Source organism: Papilio xuthus, unplaced genomic scaffold, assembly GCF_000836235.2.
Source record: "Papilio xuthus unplaced genomic scaffold, Pxut_1.1 DF825946.1, whole genome shotgun sequence".
NCBI classification, from domain to species: Eukaryota; Metazoa; Arthropoda; class Insecta; order Lepidoptera; family Papilionidae; genus Papilio; species Papilio xuthus.
The window spans coordinates 7,453,393-7,477,514 of record NW_013532703.1 but is presented as its reverse complement, the minus strand read 5'-3'; the positions used below and the strand labels follow the sequence as shown (position 1 = coordinate 7,477,514).

General features: G+C 37.4%; 3 protein-coding genes across 3 annotated transcripts in view; 1 reads left to right on the top strand and 2 right to left on the bottom strand.

The window, feature by feature from the left end:
- pigeon (gamma-secretase activating protein pigeon) overlaps nucleotides 1–5,057 on the bottom strand; it is a 7,919-nt gene extending 2,862 nt beyond the window's left edge. The window contains exons 1-11 of the mRNA XM_013322016.1: nucleotides 4,880–5,057; nucleotides 4,379–4,801; nucleotides 3,542–3,681; nucleotides 3,174–3,305; nucleotides 2,286–2,474; nucleotides 1,960–2,140; nucleotides 1,486–1,787; nucleotides 1,051–1,248; nucleotides 613–813; nucleotides 345–497; nucleotides 1–68 (exon numbers count right to left, since the gene is read on the bottom strand). The exon at nucleotides 1–68 is cut by the window's left edge and continues 165 nt beyond it. Of these exons, the coding sequence (XP_013177470.1) occupies nucleotides 1–68; nucleotides 345–497; nucleotides 613–813; nucleotides 1,051–1,248; nucleotides 1,486–1,787; nucleotides 1,960–2,140; nucleotides 2,286–2,474; nucleotides 3,174–3,305; nucleotides 3,542–3,681; nucleotides 4,379–4,801; nucleotides 4,880–4,940 (2,048 nt within the window). The 5' untranslated portion in view covers nucleotides 4,941–5,057. The remainder of the gene's footprint in view (nucleotides 69–344; nucleotides 498–612; nucleotides 814–1,050; nucleotides 1,249–1,485; nucleotides 1,788–1,959; nucleotides 2,141–2,285; nucleotides 2,475–3,173; nucleotides 3,306–3,541; nucleotides 3,682–4,378; nucleotides 4,802–4,879) is intronic.
- A 534-nt stretch (nucleotides 5,058–5,591) lies between these two features.
- Cyce (cyclin E) lies at nucleotides 5,592–13,892 on the top strand. Its single transcript, XM_013321955.1, has 9 exons — nucleotides 5,592–5,832; nucleotides 6,594–6,647; nucleotides 6,721–6,787; nucleotides 6,871–7,154; nucleotides 7,274–7,475; nucleotides 11,651–11,762; nucleotides 12,494–12,925; nucleotides 13,041–13,246; nucleotides 13,402–13,892. Exons 2-9 carry the CDS (start codon nucleotides 6,634–6,636, stop codon nucleotides 13,600–13,602), a joined length of 1,518 nt encoding a protein of 505 aa, XP_013177409.1. The 5' UTR covers nucleotides 5,592–5,832; nucleotides 6,594–6,633; the 3' UTR covers nucleotides 13,603–13,892.
- Nucleotides 13,893–17,626: 3,734 nt separating this feature from the next.
- SMC6 (Structural maintenance of chromosomes 6) lies at nucleotides 17,627–24,049 on the bottom strand. The gene is made up of 18 exons (XM_013321885.1): nucleotides 23,614–24,049; nucleotides 23,380–23,538; nucleotides 23,019–23,260; nucleotides 22,519–22,769; nucleotides 22,252–22,452; nucleotides 21,862–22,055; nucleotides 21,607–21,753; nucleotides 21,404–21,531; nucleotides 21,111–21,306; nucleotides 20,845–21,010; nucleotides 20,520–20,739; nucleotides 20,029–20,199; nucleotides 19,469–19,656; nucleotides 19,092–19,260; nucleotides 18,568–18,678; nucleotides 18,212–18,424; nucleotides 17,935–18,068; nucleotides 17,627–17,716 (listed from the first exon to the last, which is right to left on the bottom strand). Exons 1-18 carry the CDS (start codon nucleotides 23,825–23,827, stop codon nucleotides 17,695–17,697), a joined length of 3,126 nt encoding a protein of 1,041 aa, XP_013177339.1. The 5' UTR covers nucleotides 23,828–24,049; the 3' UTR covers nucleotides 17,627–17,694.
- Nucleotides 24,050–24,122: the final 73 nt, after the last annotated feature.

Genomic DNA, 24,122 nt, shown 5'->3' with positions numbered 1-24,122 from the left:
CCGCCCCGCTCGCCACCCCGCTCCCCGCCACGCTCCCGCATCACGTGCACGCTCACAGCGCGCAGGTTCTGCCGCCCGCACGCACACACACACAATACCATCATTACAATATTCTATGCTGTATATCAAGTCAGAAGTACTCACACAATAGGACTATCTGGAAGATAATAAACCTATCACAATAATCAACTACCAAATATTTTATGCCGCCTTCACCAAGTTATAATTTTCATCATCCCATAAGAACAGTTCCTAGAATAATTCTTCCCACATGGTAAGGGCAATTTAATAAATAAAATGTATTAAAAATTAATAATGTCAGAAGTTTATATTGATATACTGACCGCGGCGATGACGTGCTCCTGTCGGCTGGCGGTGCACACGTCGAGCTCGTAGAAGGGCAGCGCGTCGTGCGGCGCCAGCGAGGGCCGACGCGGCGGCAGCGGGGCGCCGGCGCTCGGCGACAGCGGCGTGCTGCACCGTGACAGTGCTTCCGGCTGCACCATCACATTGACGCGATAACATACATTAAAGTATTTACATATTTGACCTTGGAAGCTACAGAAAAAGAGTTATTAATAATGTGTATGAACAGTAGTGGGAAGTGTAGACCTGATAGCAGTGCAGTGAGACGCGCAGCCTGTCGAGCACGTCGGCGGGGCGCAGGCGCGGGCGCGGCGCGGCGGTCAGCGCGCCCCACAGCCGCGTCCACGTGTCCTCCGCGAACTGGCACACGCGCTGCCGCGGAGACAGCACCACCGCCGCGCTGTGCCACACCTTCTCCTGGCTCACCAGCACCTGCGTCTCCCCGACCTGACACAAATTATATAATTCACCATTAAATTTATGATAATTTATTGTATTTAACGAGACACTTGTAAATTATAAAACTATTAGGTTTATAACTGTTGATAATGATGTTAATTCATTTTATACAAATATCAACATATACAGATGACACGAGTTACAGATCCTTAGACCGCTTTATCTAGAATAAAAGATCATTTTACTACAAGATGTATCACAATTTTAAACATATGTTTGACTCACCTTGATGTCTGTGAACTTGAGATGCAGCGTGAAGGGCAGCATGGGCAGCAGTGTGAGGGCGGCGGCGGGCAGGGCGCGGCGCGTGCTGGCGTACGTGTGCGCCACCAGGTACTCCTGCATGAGCCGCTGCAGCCCGCCCACACCCGCCCCCGCACCACACAGACCCGCCCCCTGGTTCACGCACACCCACGACATCAGCTGCAACAAGGATCAAGTCTTACCATTTATACCCACAACACACATTTGAAAAAAAAACTGTAAAATCTTGCATAACTTTATGAAAGTATTAGAACAATTTTTTGTCGTTTTGAATTTCAGAAATATTGCCATCTTAAGGGGCCAATTTCTTTTTATCCATTACCTAGGACATTTTTGACCTAGATTAGAATAGTAAAAAAGAGTGTTAGTTATATTAACAAAACGAATTCAACGTACTTCCTCAGCCAAGTCCAGATTCCCCTCATGTTGTATCAAGTAGTGAATGATGGCCAGTTTGTTCTCAATGGGCGTAGTCTTAAATGTTGTAGCGAGGTCTTTCTCCGCCACGTGCATGGTGACGACGTCCAGAGTATTCATATCGACCATGGTATGGGCGCCCCAGCCCAGCAATGGCGCGAGGCTGGGCCCACTTTCGCTCGCCTCCACCGGGATCACGATGTGGGCGCAAGGCTCGTGGTGTAGGCTCACGTCAATCAAGTGAGTAAACAGCATTGGAATGTGCACGAGGAGATGGTTATCTGTCACGTACGAGTTATTATGATATAAAAAAATAATCCTATTCATCCAACAAAAGAGGTAAACTAATTGTGTTGAATCTATCGGTCACTATCGAAATTAAAATAACTGCATGGAATATTTAAAAGACAAATTCATTAGTGTTACGCCAATGCTTCAATATACAGAACATACCTTCGTAGAGCGTGTATGAAGGTCGCAGGGACTTGGCGAGGTTCCAAGGCAAATCGGGCAGCACGCTGTGCACGACGCAGCCGTGGTGCAGCAGTGTCACCGAGTATGCGAAGTTCACGCCGCCCTCCTTCAGCTCCGCGCTGTCCTCCAGCACCAGAGACGTCGTAGAATCATCAAGAGGCTACCAGAAATACACGAGATAGAAGATGGAATTATTTGAAAGTCATCTTATAAAGTTATTACTGTTTTTATGTCGCCAAAACTATGACTAACTCGTAGGTTTTTAAAGTAAATTAGAGAAAAAAATTGTAAGTGTTTGGGATTACCTTATAAAGGTAATGATGGCAGACACAGAGGAGGCCGCGTGCATCACACACGATGTGCAGGTCGAGGCCGCAGTCGTGCACGCGCAGCGGCACCGCATCGTCCTCGTAGGAGCCGCACGCCGCGCCCTCCGCCCCGCCCACACCGCCGCCCGCGCCCGCCCCCTGCGGCAGGCTCAGCGGGATGTTCAGCTGAGCACAACACGTTACTTTAAAATCGTTCTAGTGTTCTTACGAACAATAATGCATTCTGTCAATAAAAATATAGAATTATTTGATATTAAAAACATTCGTACATTTTAATATTAAAGTATAATTAACGTTATTAGAAATTGATTTCCAACAAGACTATCTTCGCTGAAATACATAATTACTTATGTATAGATATATATTTCTTTTCGGACGTAATAGATAACTGAAATTGGTGACGTAAAACATCTGCGCAAATACAAAATGGGATTCAAACCAGCTAACAAAACACATTAATTAATAAAAATATAAAAGAAAAGTGTCTGTATTTAAAACGGATATTATAATTGGAGTAAAAACTTTATGTAACATAATCTTTATGTAGAAAATAACGGTGGAAGAAAAAGTGAACAAGGTAGAACCCCACTGGGACACTAATAAGATAACTATTCATATAAATTTCAAATACATTCTTTTTATAAGAGAATTTAGCAAACGAACAGAGGGAACACCGAGGCATTCATCAACCACGAACATCTGCAATACCAGAAGCGTTGTCTTTTTCTTTACCAAAGCATTTTCAACTCCAAAGTGATTACTTGAATATAAAATAGTGTTTATAACAACAGAAACAACTCACAGCCGTAACTCAGAGGAGTAAATAGAAGCTATTAATTCCATTTTAATATAAAAATAGTTTACCACAGTCTCATGAGGTAGGTCGGCATGGAACTGCAGCGCGGAGAGAGTGGGTGTCATCTCACTGGGAGACTTCACCTCCTCCCCCTCAGCGAAACTCTGCTGTGGCTGCCGGTAATGGATGTAGAACAACACCTAGAAGACATCATATATCGGTATATCGAAGATGAGTCACATTTTTCTGCTAAAATTAAAACAAAACTTAATTTACATGAAAGATAAAATTGCAGTTATAATTTATTTAACATAGCGTAAATTTATTTTTGCAGTTTAAATTTCAAACTAAAACAATAACGGGAACATGTAGGCAATAGCTAAATATCTTGGAAAAGATTGTAAAAGTGCTTCCTGATTCCACCATTGTTACTTACTTGATTGACACAATCCCATTGCGCCCACGAGAATACCTTCACAATAGTCTCTGGTTCAGGATAGATGCCATCAAAGCCCCACTTCTCACTACCATCATTGCATTCATTAAGAAACATTGGTGTTCTGTATATCTTGATGCCTGATAAAATAACAAGTTGTATTTATTTCTGATCTCACAACTTTTAATTTTATAACTCTTTATAAGGAAGTAATTGTCGCCGCAACCGAACCGCACGTTACGAAAAAAAATCTGAATTAGTAGCCTATATGTTCTTCCAGACTATATTCTACATCTACGCCAAATTTTAGCAAGATCCATGCAGCCCTTCTGCATAGGTATGCAGAAGGGCTGCATGGATCTTTGTAGGTACAAACAACCATTCCTCCATCCCTCTAAATATTAGCACTCATATTATAATAAAAATTTATTATTAATATACGTAAAACAAATCATTAAGCATTCAACAAATTTGGTAAAAAAGATATAAGTAAATAATAGTGAACATTGTTTATGCACTACTTTAAATAAAAGGTAAAAAGACATAGGCTAGAAGGGAGAAAGAGATAGAAAATTATGGAGTGGAGATACATAATTGAAATAAGATAGCTAGAGTCAAACTCAGAAATTCTATTTTAACATTAAGTTACAGATAATTTAATGATTGCCCATGTTATATTACATTTCATGGAACCAATAATTTAATGACACAAGTAATAAAAGCTGTTGTATAATAATTAGCTATATTAATGAGCCTTTCTACTAAGATAAAAATGTTTAATTCATTTAAAAATATAACTAGGTTTTATGCTATCAAAATTGTCAACGAAAAACTTACATTCCAAATGCTTAAATAGTAAAAATCTATCATTTCTGATACCAGGGCTGTATTTCTTGCTCTTGCCATATATATACTGCACCATAATTTGCCTGGTTGAACCCTCTTCTACCTCCTCAGGCTCATTAGTTTTATCAGGAAGCAAAGATATTAAGTATGGGCAATACAAAGCTTCTTGAACCTCATCACCTTCTTTGGGAAGAATTTTAATAACATAAATAAGCAAGCTGCGCGTGGAATTCACTGAAGCCTGTATTATATTCAATTTCTCATCGAAAGTATGTAGTGTAGTTAAAGTTTTTGTGTTGTTGGTGTATACACCAATGTTCATAATTTCTTTGTCATTTCTGTTAGACACCCAAGTAAAAACTTGAGAGCCGTCTTGCTCTTGCCCTATTAAACGCCATTCTCTAGCTGTTACCTCTGTAATTAAATGAATTTCGTTATTTAAGTCATCAATCAGTAATTATACTAAATGATATAAAACAATGTGGGACATACCATCTTCACTTTGAGATTGAAGAACACCACATAATTTAACAGCAAGATTTTGTTGCGCCATGGTATTAGATAAATTTTTCACTTGTTCGTTACATATAAGAAAGAGTTGTACTAAATATGTTATCAACGTAGATAGCGTCTTATTGACTTTTCTTGCAGGTTTTCTATCAGCTGTCGCCCAGCTGTACAGTAACGTGAAGTTAGTTAATGAAGCTTATCCAACATGCAAACGAAAATACCGAAATCAAGCCGTTTAATTATGGCACCACTGCGTGAATTTGCCCAATCACATCGTCGCAAATACCTTTTACTTCGCGTTCTGTGTCACGTACTGATTATTTTATTTTGGCTAAAAGACTGCAAACCTTTATTTAAAATAGTGATTCTATTGTTTTTTCTCATCAAAATATTTTTCCATATGAAATTTTTACTAAGCACTTTACGTAAATTCACAAAATTGCATTTTAAAAAGTAATTTTATTTCTTATCCTTTAATTCAATATTACTGACATATTCCCACTTAAGCGGCACACAATTATATTGCTTATTAGAACAAAAAATCTATTTTAAAACGAAATAATAAAGAGGTTTTTAACTTAACTAAAGGTATGTGTTCAAGTCGTGTAAAGGAATATATTTGATAACGACGAACGTTTTCAGAAGAAACAATCGTGAAGTTAGCTATTTAATCACCCAGAGAGACTAGACGTTTTACCGCGACATTTTCGCGCGGAAAGCCGGGCGTAATCGAGCCGTGGAAAGCTGAAAAGAAGCATGTAAATGCAGTTAATTACTCCAAGTGCAGTATTTTGCTTCGTTTTTCATCCGTTTAATATCATAGCTGTGAAATACAGTGTTAAAAATAGTGCAATTGTGATATAAATTGAGAACTGATTTCTCATTAACAAGGAATTTTTGATCCATAGAATTTGCATCAATTTGTGAATGACCAGGTATGTACTAAGTAACTACTTATGTTGCTTAGAATATACAGTATCTTCTTATATGAAAAAAGCTATGAGAAAATATCAAATCTACACGTAATTAGGTTATAAACCCGCAGTCGACGATAAGCTTTGCCAATTATGCTGTCATCGACATTCCCTGTAAAACAGTCTTTAATTCGGTATTTTATGTAGTATTTGTAAAAAAGATGTATATGACATTATCACAGTATCGCAAATGTGCTATTTATATCAATTTCCTAAAGTGGATGGGGCGAGAAACCCAAGCTTGCGACGTGTCTAATGGCGGTGACGGAGGATTTCGCGCGCGATTGTGACGGATTCGTGGCATTTATTTTACCTGCTGACTTAGATATTTTTGTCGTTTTATGATCTAAATGCATAATTAGTATATTCCTCTGATAATAAAATTAGGAATTCACCACATTTTCCGCCTACTATTGCTTTAAAATGACTCCGAAAAAAAATCTCCCGCCAACCAGCAGGGGGCACGCTGTCTTTTCGAAAGCCAAAATAGCCATCTTAATGCATTTTATTTTGATGTTTTTTGCTATCTTAGTCTTCTAAAACCTCTGAATTTTTATACAACCCCGAAAAAAATGGAAATTTGTCCTCGATTAATTTTGTCAACTGACATAACCCTATTTTGCGGTTTCGACATGACATGCGGTAATTTAAGCTATTAATGTAGTTTTTCTGGCGATATATATTATGTTGTTGATAAATTGTTAAATTAGAACATATTTTAGGCCGCATAGATCCCGTGCCAGCTGATTTGTCGCCTCTACGATGGCTCAAACGGGGTATGTATGTGTTCCAAAGCAGATAGTAAAAGTTCCTGGTAGACTTTGTTTACATTTGATATTATCTTTGCAGTAGCTCCAGTGAAGGACATATAAATAGGCCATGCTTCAAGAGGAAGAGAAATTCATCAGATGATGAGGTAAGGTGCACTAATTATTTGTTTTTCATCCACTAATTAGAAATCAGAAGTAATGATATCAATATGATTAATTTCTTTTATAGGAGGTGGAGAATATGCCACCCCTCAAGAGATCTCCCAAAATAGAGGAGCATACTGACTTGCCAGCGCACAATGTAGTTGTTGAATCTTCATCTTGCTCTAGTGATGATGAGGGGTCTCACTATGAAAACAATGAGCAACCCAGGAGTGTGTTTACAGATGTAGAATATAACCCAGATACCTTTTTAAGCCCACCGAGTATACCTGAGCTTCCTAATTATGTTTTGAGCCCCTTAGAAAATGTAGCTAGAGGTGACTCTACACCACACTCCAACAAAAGGCCTAGGTAAGTTAGGATATAAGTTTCTTATTGGTCATACACATAAGCACTTATAAATCTGTGAGTTATCAATTTTATAATAGTCTTATGTAACAGACCCTTCATCCAAGTAATTTTACTTGCAGTACAAGTAAATACCAGTACCCCACTCCACCAAAAAGAAAATGTCCTTTACCAGGACTGTACTGGGCAGACCAGAATGATCTGTGGAAAAGTATGTGTGAAGGAGACGCCAGATCCAGCATGAGGAGAAATCCTAACATGTTTGACAATCATCCTAACTTACAACTGAGGATGCGAGCTATATTACTTGACTGGCTGAATGAGGTAAGCAGCATATTAAGCTTAATTTGTTCGTAGAGATGTTTTTTTTTAATTCAGGATTGTGCAGTATATAATATTAGTGTCTTTAGTATAGTTGCTGTTTGTGTTTATAACTTAAATATTTAATGAATATGGTTATTAAATTTATATACAAACTATTTATTTTCATGCTGCTTACAACTGATTTAAGCAGGAGATGTAAGTATTGCAGTTTGTTCGTTTAAAAAATATTGTGTTTCATGTATATATGGGTCTATGAAGTAACATTGGGATCATTGACCTCTTTTTTGCAATGTACATTGACCTCTTCAGAACCAACAAGTTTGCACTCTAATCTATCGTTTTGTTGTATTATTTTTCTAATTTCATAGTTGCATTTTGTTTTATCAATACTACAAATATTCATTTTTTTTAAACAATGATACATCTATTCGTAACTATTTTTATTTACGACGAATTCGACTAACTATAAAAACGTTGTCGAACTTATTGAATAGAAGACTTAACTGTCGTCGTCGTCTAATAATCTTCCTTAGTCCCTTAGTGTAGATTCAGTGACAAAAAACTATACTTAGAGGCTGTGTCATTTCTTTAATAGTGATAGTATAGCTAAGTAATATCTAAGTTAATGCATATTATCAAGGTTATAAGTGATTTAACGTAATGTAATCACAAGACCTTGAACCTAGAACCATTTTGGTGCAATGTATATAATTTAATATACTTTAATCTACATATTTGTTAACTAAACATTTTCGGATTGATCAAACATCGCGCATTCGGATATTACATAATGGAAACGCTCGGTATAAATCATCTGTTTTAACCGAAAGTTAACGAAATTTTATCTTTAACTAGTAAAATGTAGTAACCACCTTTAGGTGTCCTAATTCTATTAGGTGTTTAAGCTGTTTTCTCTGAGCGTCGTTTACATTTTAGATTACTAGTATATATGTATTTTACATAACATCTAGTTAGGTACCTTGTCTGCCTCCGTCGTCGAGATTTTCCTACGTCTTATTGATTCAAATAAATTTGGCACAACTCAATTTCGAATGTCGTAGTAAAAAATGAACTTAATAACCTAATAGGTACCGTATTTTTTTGTATATCTTTACCATGAATAGGTTGTAACTGTAACATCTAGAAGTTATTTTTAAACGTTGACGCATTAACTTTTCCTGGGTATATGTATCTGATCGTTATCCTATTGTGGTTATTACATCCGTATTGTAAACCGCAAAAAAAGATAGTATAATCTTTGTACTTTAGTAATATTTATATTTCAGTAATATTTCTTTTCATAAAACCTCTGTAGTTTTAGTATTACTAATATTTCAGGCAGAATCTTGTTTCGCGATTAATAAAAGTGACAGGTGCAGTGGTCTTCTATAATCTAACGTAAGAAATTACGGGAGATTCGATGAATAACATAAAGTCTAACTAAGAACTAATGCCTTGCGTTTATTTATTTTTCCCAAGATCCTTTCCTACAGTCATGCGTTAACATATCAGTATAAGTCGTTAAGAGATAAGTCTGTAAAAAGTTTAAGAACTATGTTAAGATACTATAGCTATACTAGCTGTCGTAACACCGTCCGCGCGAAATTAAAAAAACTTAATTAGTAGCCTATGTGTTCTTCCAGACTATGCTCTACATCTATGCCAAATTACAGCGAGTTCCAAGGAGCAGTTCCGGAGATAGTTTGTGACAAACATCCATCCAAACATTCACATTTTGATATTAGTAAGATTAATGCAAGCTGAGCGCTCTATATATATAACTAATCAAGTTAATGCCAATAGTTAATTAAGTTAGAAAGTTGGTTAAGTTGAAGATAATCTTTATCATTAAAATTGTACTTATTGTGGACGGAAACTATGTAGCTCTACTCTAAGATGGCTGCTTTGCATATTGTACTTTGTTACGAACAAAGCAAATTATTATGTTGATCCAATTTTGATCACGTAGATAATATTTAATTTGTAAAATATTAGACGTTGCAATTTTATTCATTTCCGCTTCACGACAAGAAATCGTGATGATTGCTTATATTTCTAATTATTCTTGTTTGCATCTTTTGATCAAATCGCCATCTAACATAGACAAGATTGAGGTCGTACGCTTTTATTTTCATTGCAAAAGTAAAAAATAATTAAAATTTATTATAGAATCTTTATTTCTTAGCAACTAATGCGAAATTTTCTATATCTATAGTATTCTGAGAATATACCTATGGTTATATTTGTAATTTGCGGACGTCGCGTGGGTACATTTTTTAAAATAGCGAATCCAAGTTCGCTCAAAAACTGGCGTAATCTATTAATATGTTAGGAACAATTATCATTAAGTCTTTGTAATAGTATCGTTACCATTGTTTGATTACGACACATAATGACTGCCCTTTAACATTTAAATGAATGATTGAAATTATCTAGATAGTAGGGGAAAATTCTAGGATGCCATTTCACTTAATTAAGAAAAAAAAATTAGGTAATACATGTTAACACCAGAATATAACAACCGAATAGTGTAAACCAGCGTTCCTTAATTACTGGCAGACTAGTAGAGACAAGTGGGCTACACTTCGTAGTGACTATTAACCCAATTAGTTGTGTTCAAAATTATAACGGATGTTGTGACTAAAGCTAAGAATATTTTGCATCTAAATCGCTTTTTGTACCTTATTAAATTAGTTTGTTGCATATAAAAATCGTGCAGAACACGTAGCACATTGTTATGAGCAGGGCGTATCAATTACCATCAGGTGAACGAACTATTCGTCTCGTTTTACATATCTTATGTAAAAAGAAATAATTAAATCCAATGTAAAATATGCTAAAAAAATATTCATGTTGGTTATTAATGAAGTCTGAGTACATACAGAATTCAAGAAGCTGGCACAAAATCAAGTGAGAAATCGTTATTGAAATTAAGACCCATACATAAAAAAACTTAGTGCGTCAATAATTATTCAACCCTTTTATCGGATCTGATGTTTAGACATTATACATATTAAATTAATGAAATTGACGTACTTATACGATTATGCGTAGCTTTCCGATATGCGATCTCGACAAATAATCACAAAGTATTTATATAGGAACCAATTTTGGTGATTTATTATACATTTAAGGGTACATAATCTTTTATAACCATACTTCTATAATATCAATCTCCGGCGGTCAAATGGTTAAAACCACGTATTTAACTAACCAGTGTCTATATTTATTTTTGGAGTAATATAGTTAAATTTTTAAGTCACCTTAAATATTTTTATTATAAAAATTGTCAAAACATTAATTTCATGATAGATTTTTTCAAATTTCTTTATGTGAATGTGATTAGAAGATTCCAATAAAGGAGCATTATCTTTGGTAAACTTTATTTTGTTGGGGTAGATAAGATGGAATGCGTTAGTAGACCTTTTGTGCCCCCATACGGTAGAGAGAAACGTAGAGTATGATCTTGACGTCTCGTCCCTATATCTGTCACATGCCTTAACCCACTCGTATTTAAAAAAAAAACATTGTCAAAAGACTGCTTGTAATTTTTATATTTATATGAAAATTTAAATGCACAAAACTTTTATGCTAGAGCCATCACATTACGCTTTATTACATTAAAGCGCGGGAGTTAACATAACATTTTAAAAATATACATACGAATCGATTTTCTTATTATTAAGATCAGTCTTTGAATTAAATTTGTCAACACCAATTACATCGGCCATTATTGTCGCTATTTTTGGTAAAGATAAGAAGAGCCCTAAAAAGGATTCAGCTTGGGTTCCCGTTACTCGACCCAGTGTACATCGCACCGTCTCCCGGCTGATCGCATCGTAGCGCCATTAGATTTAGTCAATACCAAATTAAAATGATTCCATGTAATATAATTGTATTCGACTACTTCGTTTTTACGCGTCAGACGTTAATTTTTTATGACTATAGTTAATAGCCAAGGCAGATTACTAAAGATAATAAAACTTTCCAAATAACAGAGTTAGGACGCGAACTGAACGAAGGATGCGAGAAAAGTACAACCCTAGGGCAAAGACTAATTAAACCTAGAATCTAGGGTTACGTCAAAAATTTCGCTTCTCAAAAGTGAAGTCAAGAAAATTTGAGAACTGCTGGTGTAGGAATAATAAGAGGATAACAATGTATGTGCATTACAGGTGTGCGAGGTATACAAGCTTCACCGGGAGACGTTCCACTTGACGGTGGACTACATCGACCGGTATCTCTCACACACCGACGACCTGCCAAAGAGCCGGCTGCAGCTTATAGGTAAGATATAAGTAACGAACTACTTCGTCTTATACGACTTTAAAGTTTGAAAGAAAATATTATATACTGGCTGATGCCCGCGACTCCGGCAGCGCGGAATTTACTAAAAATATAATTAGTACCCTATGTGTTCTTTCAGACTATGTTCTATATATTTGCCAGATTTCATGGAGATCTATTCGGCCGTTCTTGAGATATCTTCAAACAAACATGCATCTATCTAAACATTGGCATTTACAATATTGTTAATTGTTTAGAAGGAATATGAAATTTATATCAATTAAAAAAAGAAAATTAATGAATAGGAGATAATGACGTAACCAATACAAAAGTATCTCATATCGAGTGATATAAAGATAGAATTGAGTCCTGTTTATTTCATTAACATTTATCGAGCGATATCACGCACTGATACACGCGGCGCGATATCGCACTCACTTTGTCGCCATGCACATTTAAGAAATTTCTCCCCAATGCCATTTTTAAATTTCAATTGAAATGAAAAGTCTGCTATTTCCCTATAGGCTTATTTGGATATATGTTTGCCGTCCATAAAATGTAGACTAAGCTTATAGAAAGATGTTAATGGTTAATTTGAACTTAGTCATAATCAGTTTGTTAAAAACAACAGTCATAGTAATAACTTTAAAATTTACATCAAAAACTTGTGATTCCCCACATCTCGCCACATCTAAGGTGGCAATTTTTGTAATTTTCATTCCCTTTTTTAGGTATAACATGTTTATTCATCGCGGCAAAAGTGGAAGAGGTGTACCCACCCAAAGTGAGCGAGTTTGCGTACGTGACGGACGGCGCCTGCACGACGGAGGAGATCCTGCTGGAGGAGCTGCTGATTCTGAAGGTGTTGTCGTGGAGCATCACACCGCTGACCATCAACGCATGGCTGAACGTGTACATGCAAGTGGCGAGCGAGGCGCGAGGTGCCAAACGGCGGCTCATCGGCGAGAGTGACGTGGCCGCGAACGCTCTGCGCGGCTACACCTTCGTCTTCCCGCAGTACTCCTCGCTCGAGTTCGTCGTGTGCGGACAGCTGGTCGACCTCGCAGTGCTGCATGTTGATGTTAACCGCTTCGCATACAGCACAGTGGCCGCCGCGGCGATGGCACACGCTTTCAACAAGGAACTCGCTATGAGGGTGTCGGGTACGTTGACTTTTGTATTAATATGCTTTCTGTTTCAAACTATGGGTATGTATTTAAAGTTCTTTGGTATGTCTATAATATGATTGTGTTATAATAAGTTGAATGTGGTGTGCAGGCTACAGCTGGGAGTCGGTGTCGGCGTGCTACGAGTGGCTGAGCGCGTTCGTGGGTGTGGTGCGCGCGGCGGGCGGGGCGAGCGTGGTGCGCGGCGGCGACGGCGAGTTCGTGCAGCGCGCCGCCGGCCTGCAGCTGCTCTGCCCCGCCCTCAACCGCGACGAGAGCCACCGCATACAGCACCACAACGTCACCCTCGATATGTTTGTTAGTATACGCAACACAACACGCATTTACTTATATTATGTTCACTGTAAATTAGTTTTTCAATGAAAAATCTGTTTGGAATACTATGACCACCCTTAACACAATTAGAAGGCGTAAGTTGAAAACATGCTTAAAATATAAATTTCTTTTCACAGGACAAAGTGTACCAACTGTTAACTGAGAATGAACCGGAAGCATCAGAACAGACGAGCAGTAGAGAGGAGAGTGCAGCACAGAGCACGGAGCAGGTGTACCCGCCCACTCCGCCGCTGTCCAATCAGAAGACGCCGAGCACGCCCAGCGCCGCCACGCCCTCCACTAGGCACGTGTCTGACTTGCTGCACGCTGAAGTCTGAACTGCACACCTTGTATTTATATCTTGTTATTGTAAATATTTTATAACTCATTTCAAATGAACGCCTAAATTTTTTAAACATGCAAAAGTCATTTTGGGACTTTCCGATGTATTGTTTACAAAATTTAGAGTTTCATTTGTAACAAGGGAAAGTCTGTCGATTGACAGCGCGGTACCTCAGTTGCGACGTCAAGATCTGACAAAAGTATAGGACGAAAACATATGTTTTGTTGTGAGATATTTAAATGTTGAAATGGTTTTAGGTTAGGACAAAATTGAAAATGTTTGTACAGTAATTTAAATGTACAAACTTAAGACGTTTGTCTCCTTTTTTTAAATTGATATTTTTGTAATGTAATACATACATATCGTAATAAGTACACAAAGTCAAAGAAAAGTACATAACTACACTATTTTTGGTTGCTATCAGTAGTATTCGTTGTGTTATATTTGTGTCGTTACGTACCGACACGTGTTGCCGGTCCAAAGGTCTAACATCGACTGTCTCCTCTCTCCGTCATATACTTATGACGCTCGAGACAAACACTACGTTTCTGCATACACTGTAATATCTATTCAAAATCCCGAGAAAATCAAAATAACAATGCATGCAAGAGTGAACTAATATGATTTCAGCTTGTATTAATGTACTAATACATTAACATAGATTAAGTGTTCACATTAATTACATTTTCTCGGAATTTGAAAAGATGTAAATTGTTTTAGAACACTGCATTCTAACAATATCTTTATACTCTTCAAATAGCATAATCCTATTTTATACCTAGCATATGCTAAAACGGAGTGAATTCAAACATAACGGATAAAAGAGATGTATCGAATATAAATTGTGCCGATCTTCGGTTAAAAAAGTGTAGGCTGATATTAAGTATTTTTTTTTTAATTTTGACAAAATATGTTTTGAACTAACATAGAAAACGGCATGAAATATTATAAAAACTCTTTGTTTTCTCCATATTACAATATCCAAATATCATATTTCTTAAAATCCTCTCCATTTAATTTTTTCTAAATTTTTTATGTGTTATTATCATTTAAAAAAATTCTAACTGAGAGAAAATCTTAGGCTGGCACTAAGTTTTGATTACAAAACCCAAAATTACAATAAACGTATTTAACTTATTGATACTATAAATAGTTTTTGTATATATTATGCAAATATATTATGATTACATAAAAAACTAATAAGCTTGAATGTAGATGGCTGAAAAATTAGAGAAAGACTGAAGGAAGTATGGATGGATTGTGTGAGAGGATGTGTAAGAAGGGGGTGGATTCAGATATGAAAGCATAGAGTCTATTACGAATATTTGCGAGCTTAAGGGCGCTGCATATATTACAAATTTTGTCGATTATGTTACGAATATTCGTGATACACCCTCAGATGTATGGAAGTATACTTTGCCGAATAAGGGACAGATTAATGATGCTAATATGATTTAGTATGCAGTCCATAGTGACCAATGATTTTTCTATTTAAGATGCTTCATTATAAATTATTGCAATAAAATTATAGATAGCCATGTCTAGGTTTAAAATGATTTGTTTCGTATTACTTTATTTGAAAATATTTTCCATCAATGACAGATAACATTTTTATCACTCTTAAACCATTTCAACAATATGTAATTAGTATTGCTACTTGCATGTGCTTTTTATAATCACATGTTAAAATTTCATCAAGATCGAAAAAATCTTAACATCCGTTTGATGTACCACATATTGACAAATCCGTTTCAATTTCCCTACCACGTTACGAAAACTATTATTATCAAATTATTCAAACTTTCGTGAGACATTATACTAAACTGATATATAAACAAGGCTAAACACTCACGTATATACGTCCGGTGGCGGCACCGACTAGTTTCGAGACCATCGGGTGGCCTTCATCAGGATGAGTGGTACTGGTATTATTTCGCGGACAAGACCCGTCGCTCACTATACGAGTACTATACGAATATACGTGAGTGTTTAGCCGTGTTTATATATCATTTTACTATTATTATCTCTATGCAAAGAGAGAGATGGAAATGTTGTGATACAGTTTACACGACAATGGAAACTCATTGTAACAGAATAAGTTATTTGTAAATGATATGGGTGTGTTCATATGTTATAACATTCCATGATTTACGTGTGGTTGAGGAATCGCGAGTTTGCACTCACAAAATATTTACGTAAAACATGTTATCAGATTATATTGAGAGAGGAAGATATGGATACATGTGTGAATGTTTTCTGCGATGTAAACTCACGTTTATCGTTGTGTTAGTGCTGTATAGTTTTGTAATAACTTCATTGTAAAATACTTTTGTTACTCGTATAAGTTTCGTGTTAATTTAATATAGAACAATCTATTATTTATAAATATTTCACATTTACATTAAAAAAAATCCTTTGTATTTCCAAATCGGACACTTTAATGCCATAATCAGAAGGTTGTAAATGTATTTATTAATTTATTTCAACTTTGACAAGTTTTTTTTTGTTCTAAGTATGTAGCGTGTAACTTTCATGTAAATGTTCCTCAAATAATTTACTAGATGTAATGACAAGATGGTCACTTTCTAGTGAACATCTATATTAATATTAAATAATAAAACTTTGCACACCTTTTTAAAGAAATTTCGCACTAATGTACGTGAAATTTGACACAGATAAAAAATCTTTAACTTATGAATTATTGTCGAATTTCGAGCAATAAGCTATCAGTTAAAGGTAAATTTGCGAAGCTCTATTTAGCCAAAGAGTGCCGGTCGGACGGCGTAGAAGGAATAAAATTATAATCCAAACAAGTACATAATTAATGCATGTTAAGTACAATCAGGAGATTAAAACCGTTTAATATAAAAATCACTATACTTGTATTTTTTTTGTAATATTTATTTATTTCCTTCGCAAGTCGAGTGATCCAGTAAGAATGACTATTTTTTTGTTTAAACGGTTATCCTTGTGTTTATTTGTGATGTATTGTAAGTACATAGTATTTAACTATATCAATAATATAATATATTTTATAATTTAAACTTAAGTTATGTACAAGTTATTGAGATCTTTGTTCTTAAGAAGAATCGAATAACTTATATACTACAGATGTGATTTAGTGTTGATTAACTTTGTCAAATTTGTTTAATCTATATAGATAAGCTTATTTATTATATAAATAATATGCTGCTTGATTTTCTAATTTTCTTTAAAAATATTAGAAACACTTTGATTGGTTCGAAAACCAATAATTTGCATGTCTCGTTTTTTATGTTTTGGGAAAATCTTCTAGTTTGTTTAAATATTTCTATTTCACTGCCCAATTATTTTATGATTTTGCTTGTATCTAATAGTATATAGAAGGATGTTATGTACTTGCATTATTTACTATTTTATTATCATTTATGTATTCTTTATTACAATCAGTGTAACATTTTTATCAACGCTAAATCACATGTGCAGTTATCATTAGAAAAATGTTTAGTTGTGTGGTGGACATGTTCTATACAAAATTGTAAAGTTTATCGTAGTAGTTGTAAGTTCATTGAACTCTGACGTCACATCGTATTGCGAATGCGACACGATGAGTTCAAAAGTTGTAGTTAATTGAAATATATGTAAGTCGAACGATTACGCTTATACGTGAAGGTGTACGCCCACCTTATAAATAAGACTTAGAAATGGATTTTGTTACTTTATATATATCAGAAAATAATATAACCATTATTGTTTAGATAGGTCGCTTAGTAGATGTATAAGTTATTTTTATATCAATTTATTTGAAGCTAATATAACAAGTACTAATTATATATAAGTTGTACATTTAATTTGTATTCCGTATAGTGCGTGATCTCATAGGTGCAGCGCGGCCAGCCCCGAGAGCGCGGGTTCGATGCTCGCGCGATGTGGCACCCACACTATATCACATGTCTCGATGTCGCCACGGGTCTCTATTGTATTAAATAAAACTGTGTTGATGACTTCATTTCAAGATTTTTATTTAATCTATACAATTACAGCTGTATATTTATAAAATAACACTCTTAAGAGTTAACAAATAATACATTGTTTCTTCATCTTTGTACTACGGTCGAGGATCCGCCATCCTATAAAGAAATAATAGAGAAATATCATTATATAGATATATAGAAATAATTTCTACAAAAACAAAATGAATATATTGCCTACAAAATAAACTGATTAACACAGAGACAGCGAGATAGAAATCTTTATCCCTGGCCTGACTGTATTAGAAAAAAAATATTTGCAGAATAAATATTATATTTAAAAATAAAATGATTTTTGGTAGTAAATGTGTAAGTACATGTGTATGGTGACGTGGGAGGAGGCGGTGACGGCGGAGGCGTCCTGCGGCGTGAGGAACACGAACTGTCTGCCGGCGCTGCGCCGCGCGTGCGCCACCAGCAGCTCCAGCACCACCTTGCGGTTCACGTTGTCCTACACAACGCAACAAACACACAACACTGATAAAATTTATCTGTTGGCATTTTTTTAACTGGCTTTATAATGCCATGTTTTTAAATGGCTTATTTAACTTTTTATTTAATCTTTAAAATGAAAGACCGAATGTTATTACTAACCATAAAAACATCAAATTCATCCATGAAGTAGAAAGGCAGCTCGACGCATTCCCAGAGCGCCATGATGAAGGCGACGGTTGAATATGAGCGCTCGCCGCCCGACAACGAGGCGGTGGAGGCGGCGCGCCGCGCCCCTCCCTCTGCCCCCCCCCCGCCACGCCCAGCGCACGTTATACGCAGCGACTCATTCGCGTAATCGATCTCCAATTGACCCTAATTTATTTTTACTTATTAATTATTTTTGATTCAATAATTTCGTGCATTCCAACTAAGTCAGGCTAAAATGTCCTATAAATCGCTGAATCGTTCGTGTGCGACCGCTCTAAGTATCATATACTGAGCGCAGTAAAACCTACCGAGTACCCTCTAAGCGTGAGTATAGACTGGAAGCAATGCTGCACGCGGCGCGCGATCAGCGACTGCACTTTGTGGCATAGTTTCAAATGTTTGCTCGTTGTGGCCTTTATCTGTAACAAAATCAACTATAAGGTCGTGGAAAAGTATAAAAAAAAATTAACGATCGCTATTATCTTCAAATGACGAAAGAAAGCAAGCCAATTCTAATTATACTCACGTAAGTACTGCGATCTACGATTTCTCGTAGACGTTCGTAGACCGCTACGCACTAGCTACGACGCAAATACATTTTGCTTTGCAATTGTTTTATGAGCAAAATTTTAATATCCCACTAAAAATTGTGATAATATGTTACTTAAAACGTTTCATATTACTTTTAATTGGAATATTTTTTTTTTATTGTTTTAGATTCCTTTTATAATTATTTAATCCTTTTTTTTGTACGAAAGCTGCATAAATTTGAGATGGTATATAATACAGTATGTATGCGAAAATATAACAGAGTATGTATGCGAGTGGTGACCTCGTCGATGAGCTGTCGCAGGCTGTCGAGGGCGCGCTTGGTGCGGCGGTAGGAGCGCTCGACTGCCAGCAGCCGCTCCGCCACCTCGGCGCGGCTCAGACCGTCGCTGCGGATCGACCGCAGCTTCAGCTGCACCTTCTTCAGCTCGTTCACCAGGATCGCCTTGTCTCTACACACGTTCAAACATTTTGAAAATATTATTAAATACATTTTATATGTAATTTATATAAAAATACTTTAGACATGCGTAATATTTGCTTATATAATTACATTGTGTTGGATAAATCCATAGTTTCGCTAGTTAGTGTTGCCGCGAGTTACATACATTTTTAAATATTTGGATGTATGTATTTAATTAGTTTCTTTTTGCGATATACCTAGTTTGTTCAGTCCTAGAACATATGTTGTTTGCGAGCTGGACCTTGTTGTCGAGCACAGCTTGGCGCTGGAGCAGCACGTCGGCGACGCGCGCCAGCTTGTCGCGCTCCTCGCGCTCGCGCTGCTGCAGCCCGCGCCGCTCCGACACCCCGCGCTCCACCTTCAGCTGCTCCTCCTCTATCTCCTCCTGCACAACAATTATAACTTATAGCAACTCTATATCACTAGGAACCGCGATGTTGCACACTGCCGGCTAGTGTTATATTAATTACTTATCTAAGAAATATTATTATGATTAAACAAAATAAAATACATGTTAATATTTTTTTTTATTTTAAAAATTGGCAGATTTTTAATTTACTAATATTACTTGTACTATTCCAACTAAGCTCTTTCCTTGTGCTAGGATATCGTTTACGACAATAGTTGAATGGCGGGATACGAACCCCCGACCTCATGATTGCAAATCCGTACATTTTAACCATTAGACTATTGACGCTTCGCTGCTATAATGATTTTTCTTTGTCTTTAATTAAAATAATCTGGTTGTAATACTTACAGCAAGACTGCGGCATGCGGCGGTGACCTCCTCCAACTTGGGTTTAACAGTGTTCAATATCTCCTGCCGCTCCTGTATCTTCTGTTTGAACTCTTTCTCCTTCGTCCCGCACACCTCCGCCTGCTCCTTCAGTGTTGTTAATTTCTCTTTTGACACTTTCAATTCTTCCATCTGTAAAAATTATTCCAATTATTGATGTTCGAAACAAGAATGAGTGAAGTTACAACGTGATTTTATTTTTTAAAACAAACTTTTTTTAATATTCGTCGAAAATCAGTCGGAGAAAATACGTTTGTTTAGATAATCTTTAATTCATTTAACCGATTTTAATGAAGAAAAAACTAAGTCTGAATTATAGTTAACGGATGCTAAGTAGATGTTTGCGTGGATCCGCACCTAGAGTTGTTAATTGGTCTCCTTTAGAATGAAATAAACCTGCATTAAAGTTGTTTTAGCGCTCATTTATCGAGTATGTGTGGTGTGTAACAGACCAGCACAGACTGCAGCGGCGCTGCCTGCAGTTCTAGTGCGGCGCGTGCACTGCGCACCGCCTCGTCGCGCTCGTGCTGTCCCGCCAGCAGCGCCTGCAGCGCGCGAGATGCATCGCGCTCCAGACTACGCGCTCGCGCTGCCTCCACGTTCAGCTGCTCCGCCTTCTTCTCCATCTCCTTCAGCACTGTCTCCGCCTCTTCTATCTCACCCATTATTTGCCTGCACAGGTAAGTGTTAACTGTCATATTCTTTAGTTCTATGCGTGCTTCTTAGTGCAGCACTTAGTGGCTATTTGGACTACTCGAGAAAGTAATGCAATGTTACTTCTTCCTCTCGGCGATGCTGAGATGGAGGAAGCGCGGGGGCCGTGCGGCGCCGCCGTAGCTGCGGTAGTTGGGGGCGGGGTGGTACTCGGTGCCGTCCAGCGTCACGATCTTGGAGCACCGCTCCGGCACGTTCTCCTCCGTGTCCGCCAGCCGCACCGCGTCCTCTGTATACAACGGTCTCTTGTACTATTTTGTACATAATAATTTCTTACGTGACGTATTTAGCGTGTAGTATGCAGCACTGTGCAATGGACGGTATCTCACCGTGTTCAGCAACAAGCAGAATGGTCTCGATGGCGAGGTTGTCGATGAGGAAGTTGGCGACAACGGGGTCGGGCACGTGCAGGGCGTCGAGCGCGCAGATGCCGGCCGCCGCGCGCACCTTGCTGCGCCGCACGTCGTGCTGCCGGCTCAGGAACTCGCTGCACGTCACGCCCGGCTTCGCGCTGCTGCCGTACACCTACAATTATCATTATTGCACTTTCGTCCTAGATAAAATGACTAGAAACTAGTATATTGAAGACCGAATGCTGTAGGTAGCATTAATATATTCATACCTGCTTCATAATATCGAACAGTTTTCTAGAATCTTCGACGTTGTTGACGCAAAAGTTCTTTATCGAGCCACCGATGATATGTTCTATCGCTCCTCCCCATTTCTTTTCTTTTAACTTCAGATAATTTCCTGTACAAATTAGTGTAAACTGAAAATGATATACAATGTAGTGCAGCTGTGAACAGTGAGTTTTGTGAGACGTACCGACAGGTCCTCGGGGCGGGGCGCTGAAGTGTCCCGCCTCAGCCGCCTGGCGCACGCGCTGACACAGCTCCACCATGTGCCCGCCGTACACCGCCAGAGAGTCCCCGCCGCGCGACTCCAGCTCGCGCAGCTGCTGCTTCAACTGTTCTGCACACGTACACCACTCAGAACTACCACCAAAGCCAAAACGAGCTGATGCACGACCTCATTATCTCGACTATTTGCATTAATTACACAGATGTATCCTATACTAACTGATAGTGTTGCGCTGTTGCTGTGCACGTGTCGCGGCTGCGTCAGCTGGCTGCTGCGCGTGCGCGGCGTGCGCGCGTGCCTGTGCTGCGTCGTGCTGGGCGGTGTCGAAGCGCGCGCGCATGGCCGCCGCCTCGCGCTCCGCCGCTTCCAGCGCCTGCTCCAGCTGCCGCCGCCGCCCCGCCGCGTCCTCACACCTAACATACATATACTTCCATACTCCAGATTAAATTCTTCTTGGTATTCCACATTTCATATAATATATAAGTAAATATTTTGTACATTTTTAATTATTCTTAACATTAATATAAATAGTAGAATATCTAATTGAACTTTTGTGTTTTCCTGTATTCTAGTAAAACATTTTAGTCAGCTAAAAACAAAAAAACTTACTGGAAATTCTCTCTCATTTCTCTCTCCAAGTCGTTGACTTTGGTGCGCTCCCTGTCCAGCAGCTTGTACAGCTTTGCGTTGGCGAGCTGGTCCGCGCGCCAGGCGGCCTGCAGCGAGCGCACCTCACCCTCTGCCTGCTCTACCTCTCGCTCCAGCTCTGACCTCTTATTTGTCTTCTCTTCCAGTTGCGCTTTTAGTGTACTGGTGGAAAATATTTTGGTTTTTAATAATTATAACAATAAGAACAATAAATTAATATTAACTTACGTAATTACACTGCTTTCGCCTCCAAACTCTTCCTCCATCCTCCGCAAGGATGCCAATAGTCTTTCACATTTTTCGTTCTGTTTGTCATGTTGCTTTTGTATGTTATCAACTTCTCTTTCCAGTTCCGCTACTTCACTCCAGTAATATTCATTTTGTAAAGCTTGTTTTTGTGCTTCGATTTCGTCACGTGACTGCATCTGTTCATAACTTGTTTTCCATTTTTGGTATTCTTTTTCCAGTTCTGCACAGGCCTATAATTTTATCATACATATGTGTCAAGTCAATAATCCATGACTATACAGTCAAACCTGGGTAAGTGAAAGTCAAGGGTTGGATTAGAGAGAAACCTCTATGGGCAAGAAAAATATTATGGTCCTTAGGGCTTACACTTATCCAGGTTCAACTGTACTCCTAAAATTGTAGTATAAAAAGTATCAAAACAAATAGAAATTCTTAAAGGAATAATTGGAAATTGTAATAGAATTTACAATTTTACTTACTTCATTTTTTCTGTTCCAGATAGAGACTGCCTTCTTGCAGTTTTCAAGTGACCTCAAGTAATTCCCTTCTGTTTGGTCAAGATTTGTTGCTTTACGGAACAAAGAGTATATCTTTTTAGCATCAGATGCATGGAAGCTGCGCGCATCATCCTGATTGAGCACAGAAATGGGATTGTCCACTTGTATGTCATGGGCTAAGATTATAGCATTCACTTCTTCAAATTTTGTTGAAATCACATCACCTGTTAAAAGATGGACATGTTTTTCATGCAAATAAAATTTTACAATTTACTATACATTCTAATTGATAACTGATTGAACAAATTATAAACTTATTTTATAATTTATGTGCTCTTAATACCTGTGGCAGATTTTACTTTATAGCTTGAGCCACCTGATGCATTTATATTTCTAACTATGGTAATATAATCTCCATAAATGTTGTGCTTGTAAGCTTTTGGACTGCTGTTCTTAATTTTAATTTCTACCGTGGCAGAATTGGAGCCTTTCTTGATAAATGCTGAAAGGAGAAATAGTCAATTATATAGGTTATTAAAATTGACTATGGTATTTTGTGTTTTATATCAAAACTTACAATGGAGGTTGTTTCCACGATTTGTAGCCGAAGCTCTACCTCCCAAACCGACCACCAAAGCCGTCAGAATTGCACTTTTGCCACTGCCATTTCGACCAACAATAAAATTAACGTTTCTGTTTAAATTTATTTCTAAGTTTTCATGGCAAAAGAAGTTACGAACATGGATACTGTGAATGGAACCATCGATATCATCTGCTGCCTCTTCGTCCATATTTTTAACTTATACGATAAAAATTAACCTTTAACCATTTCTGGTACTTCCTAAACCAAAAAAAATTATATATTTTACAAAGGTTTGTGCTGTTTTCAAGTAACTGTTGTTTAAAGTAGAGTAAACTTGATTATTTTGAGTAAACATAAATTGAAGGAAATGTATAAAATTATAATAGTCCAACACAAAACTATGATAATACATACGATAAACAAACTTTAACGAAAAGCGCGTAAAGCTGTAAACATTTATTGACAATTGTTGACATTGACATTTGTCAACTGTTGCCAACTGC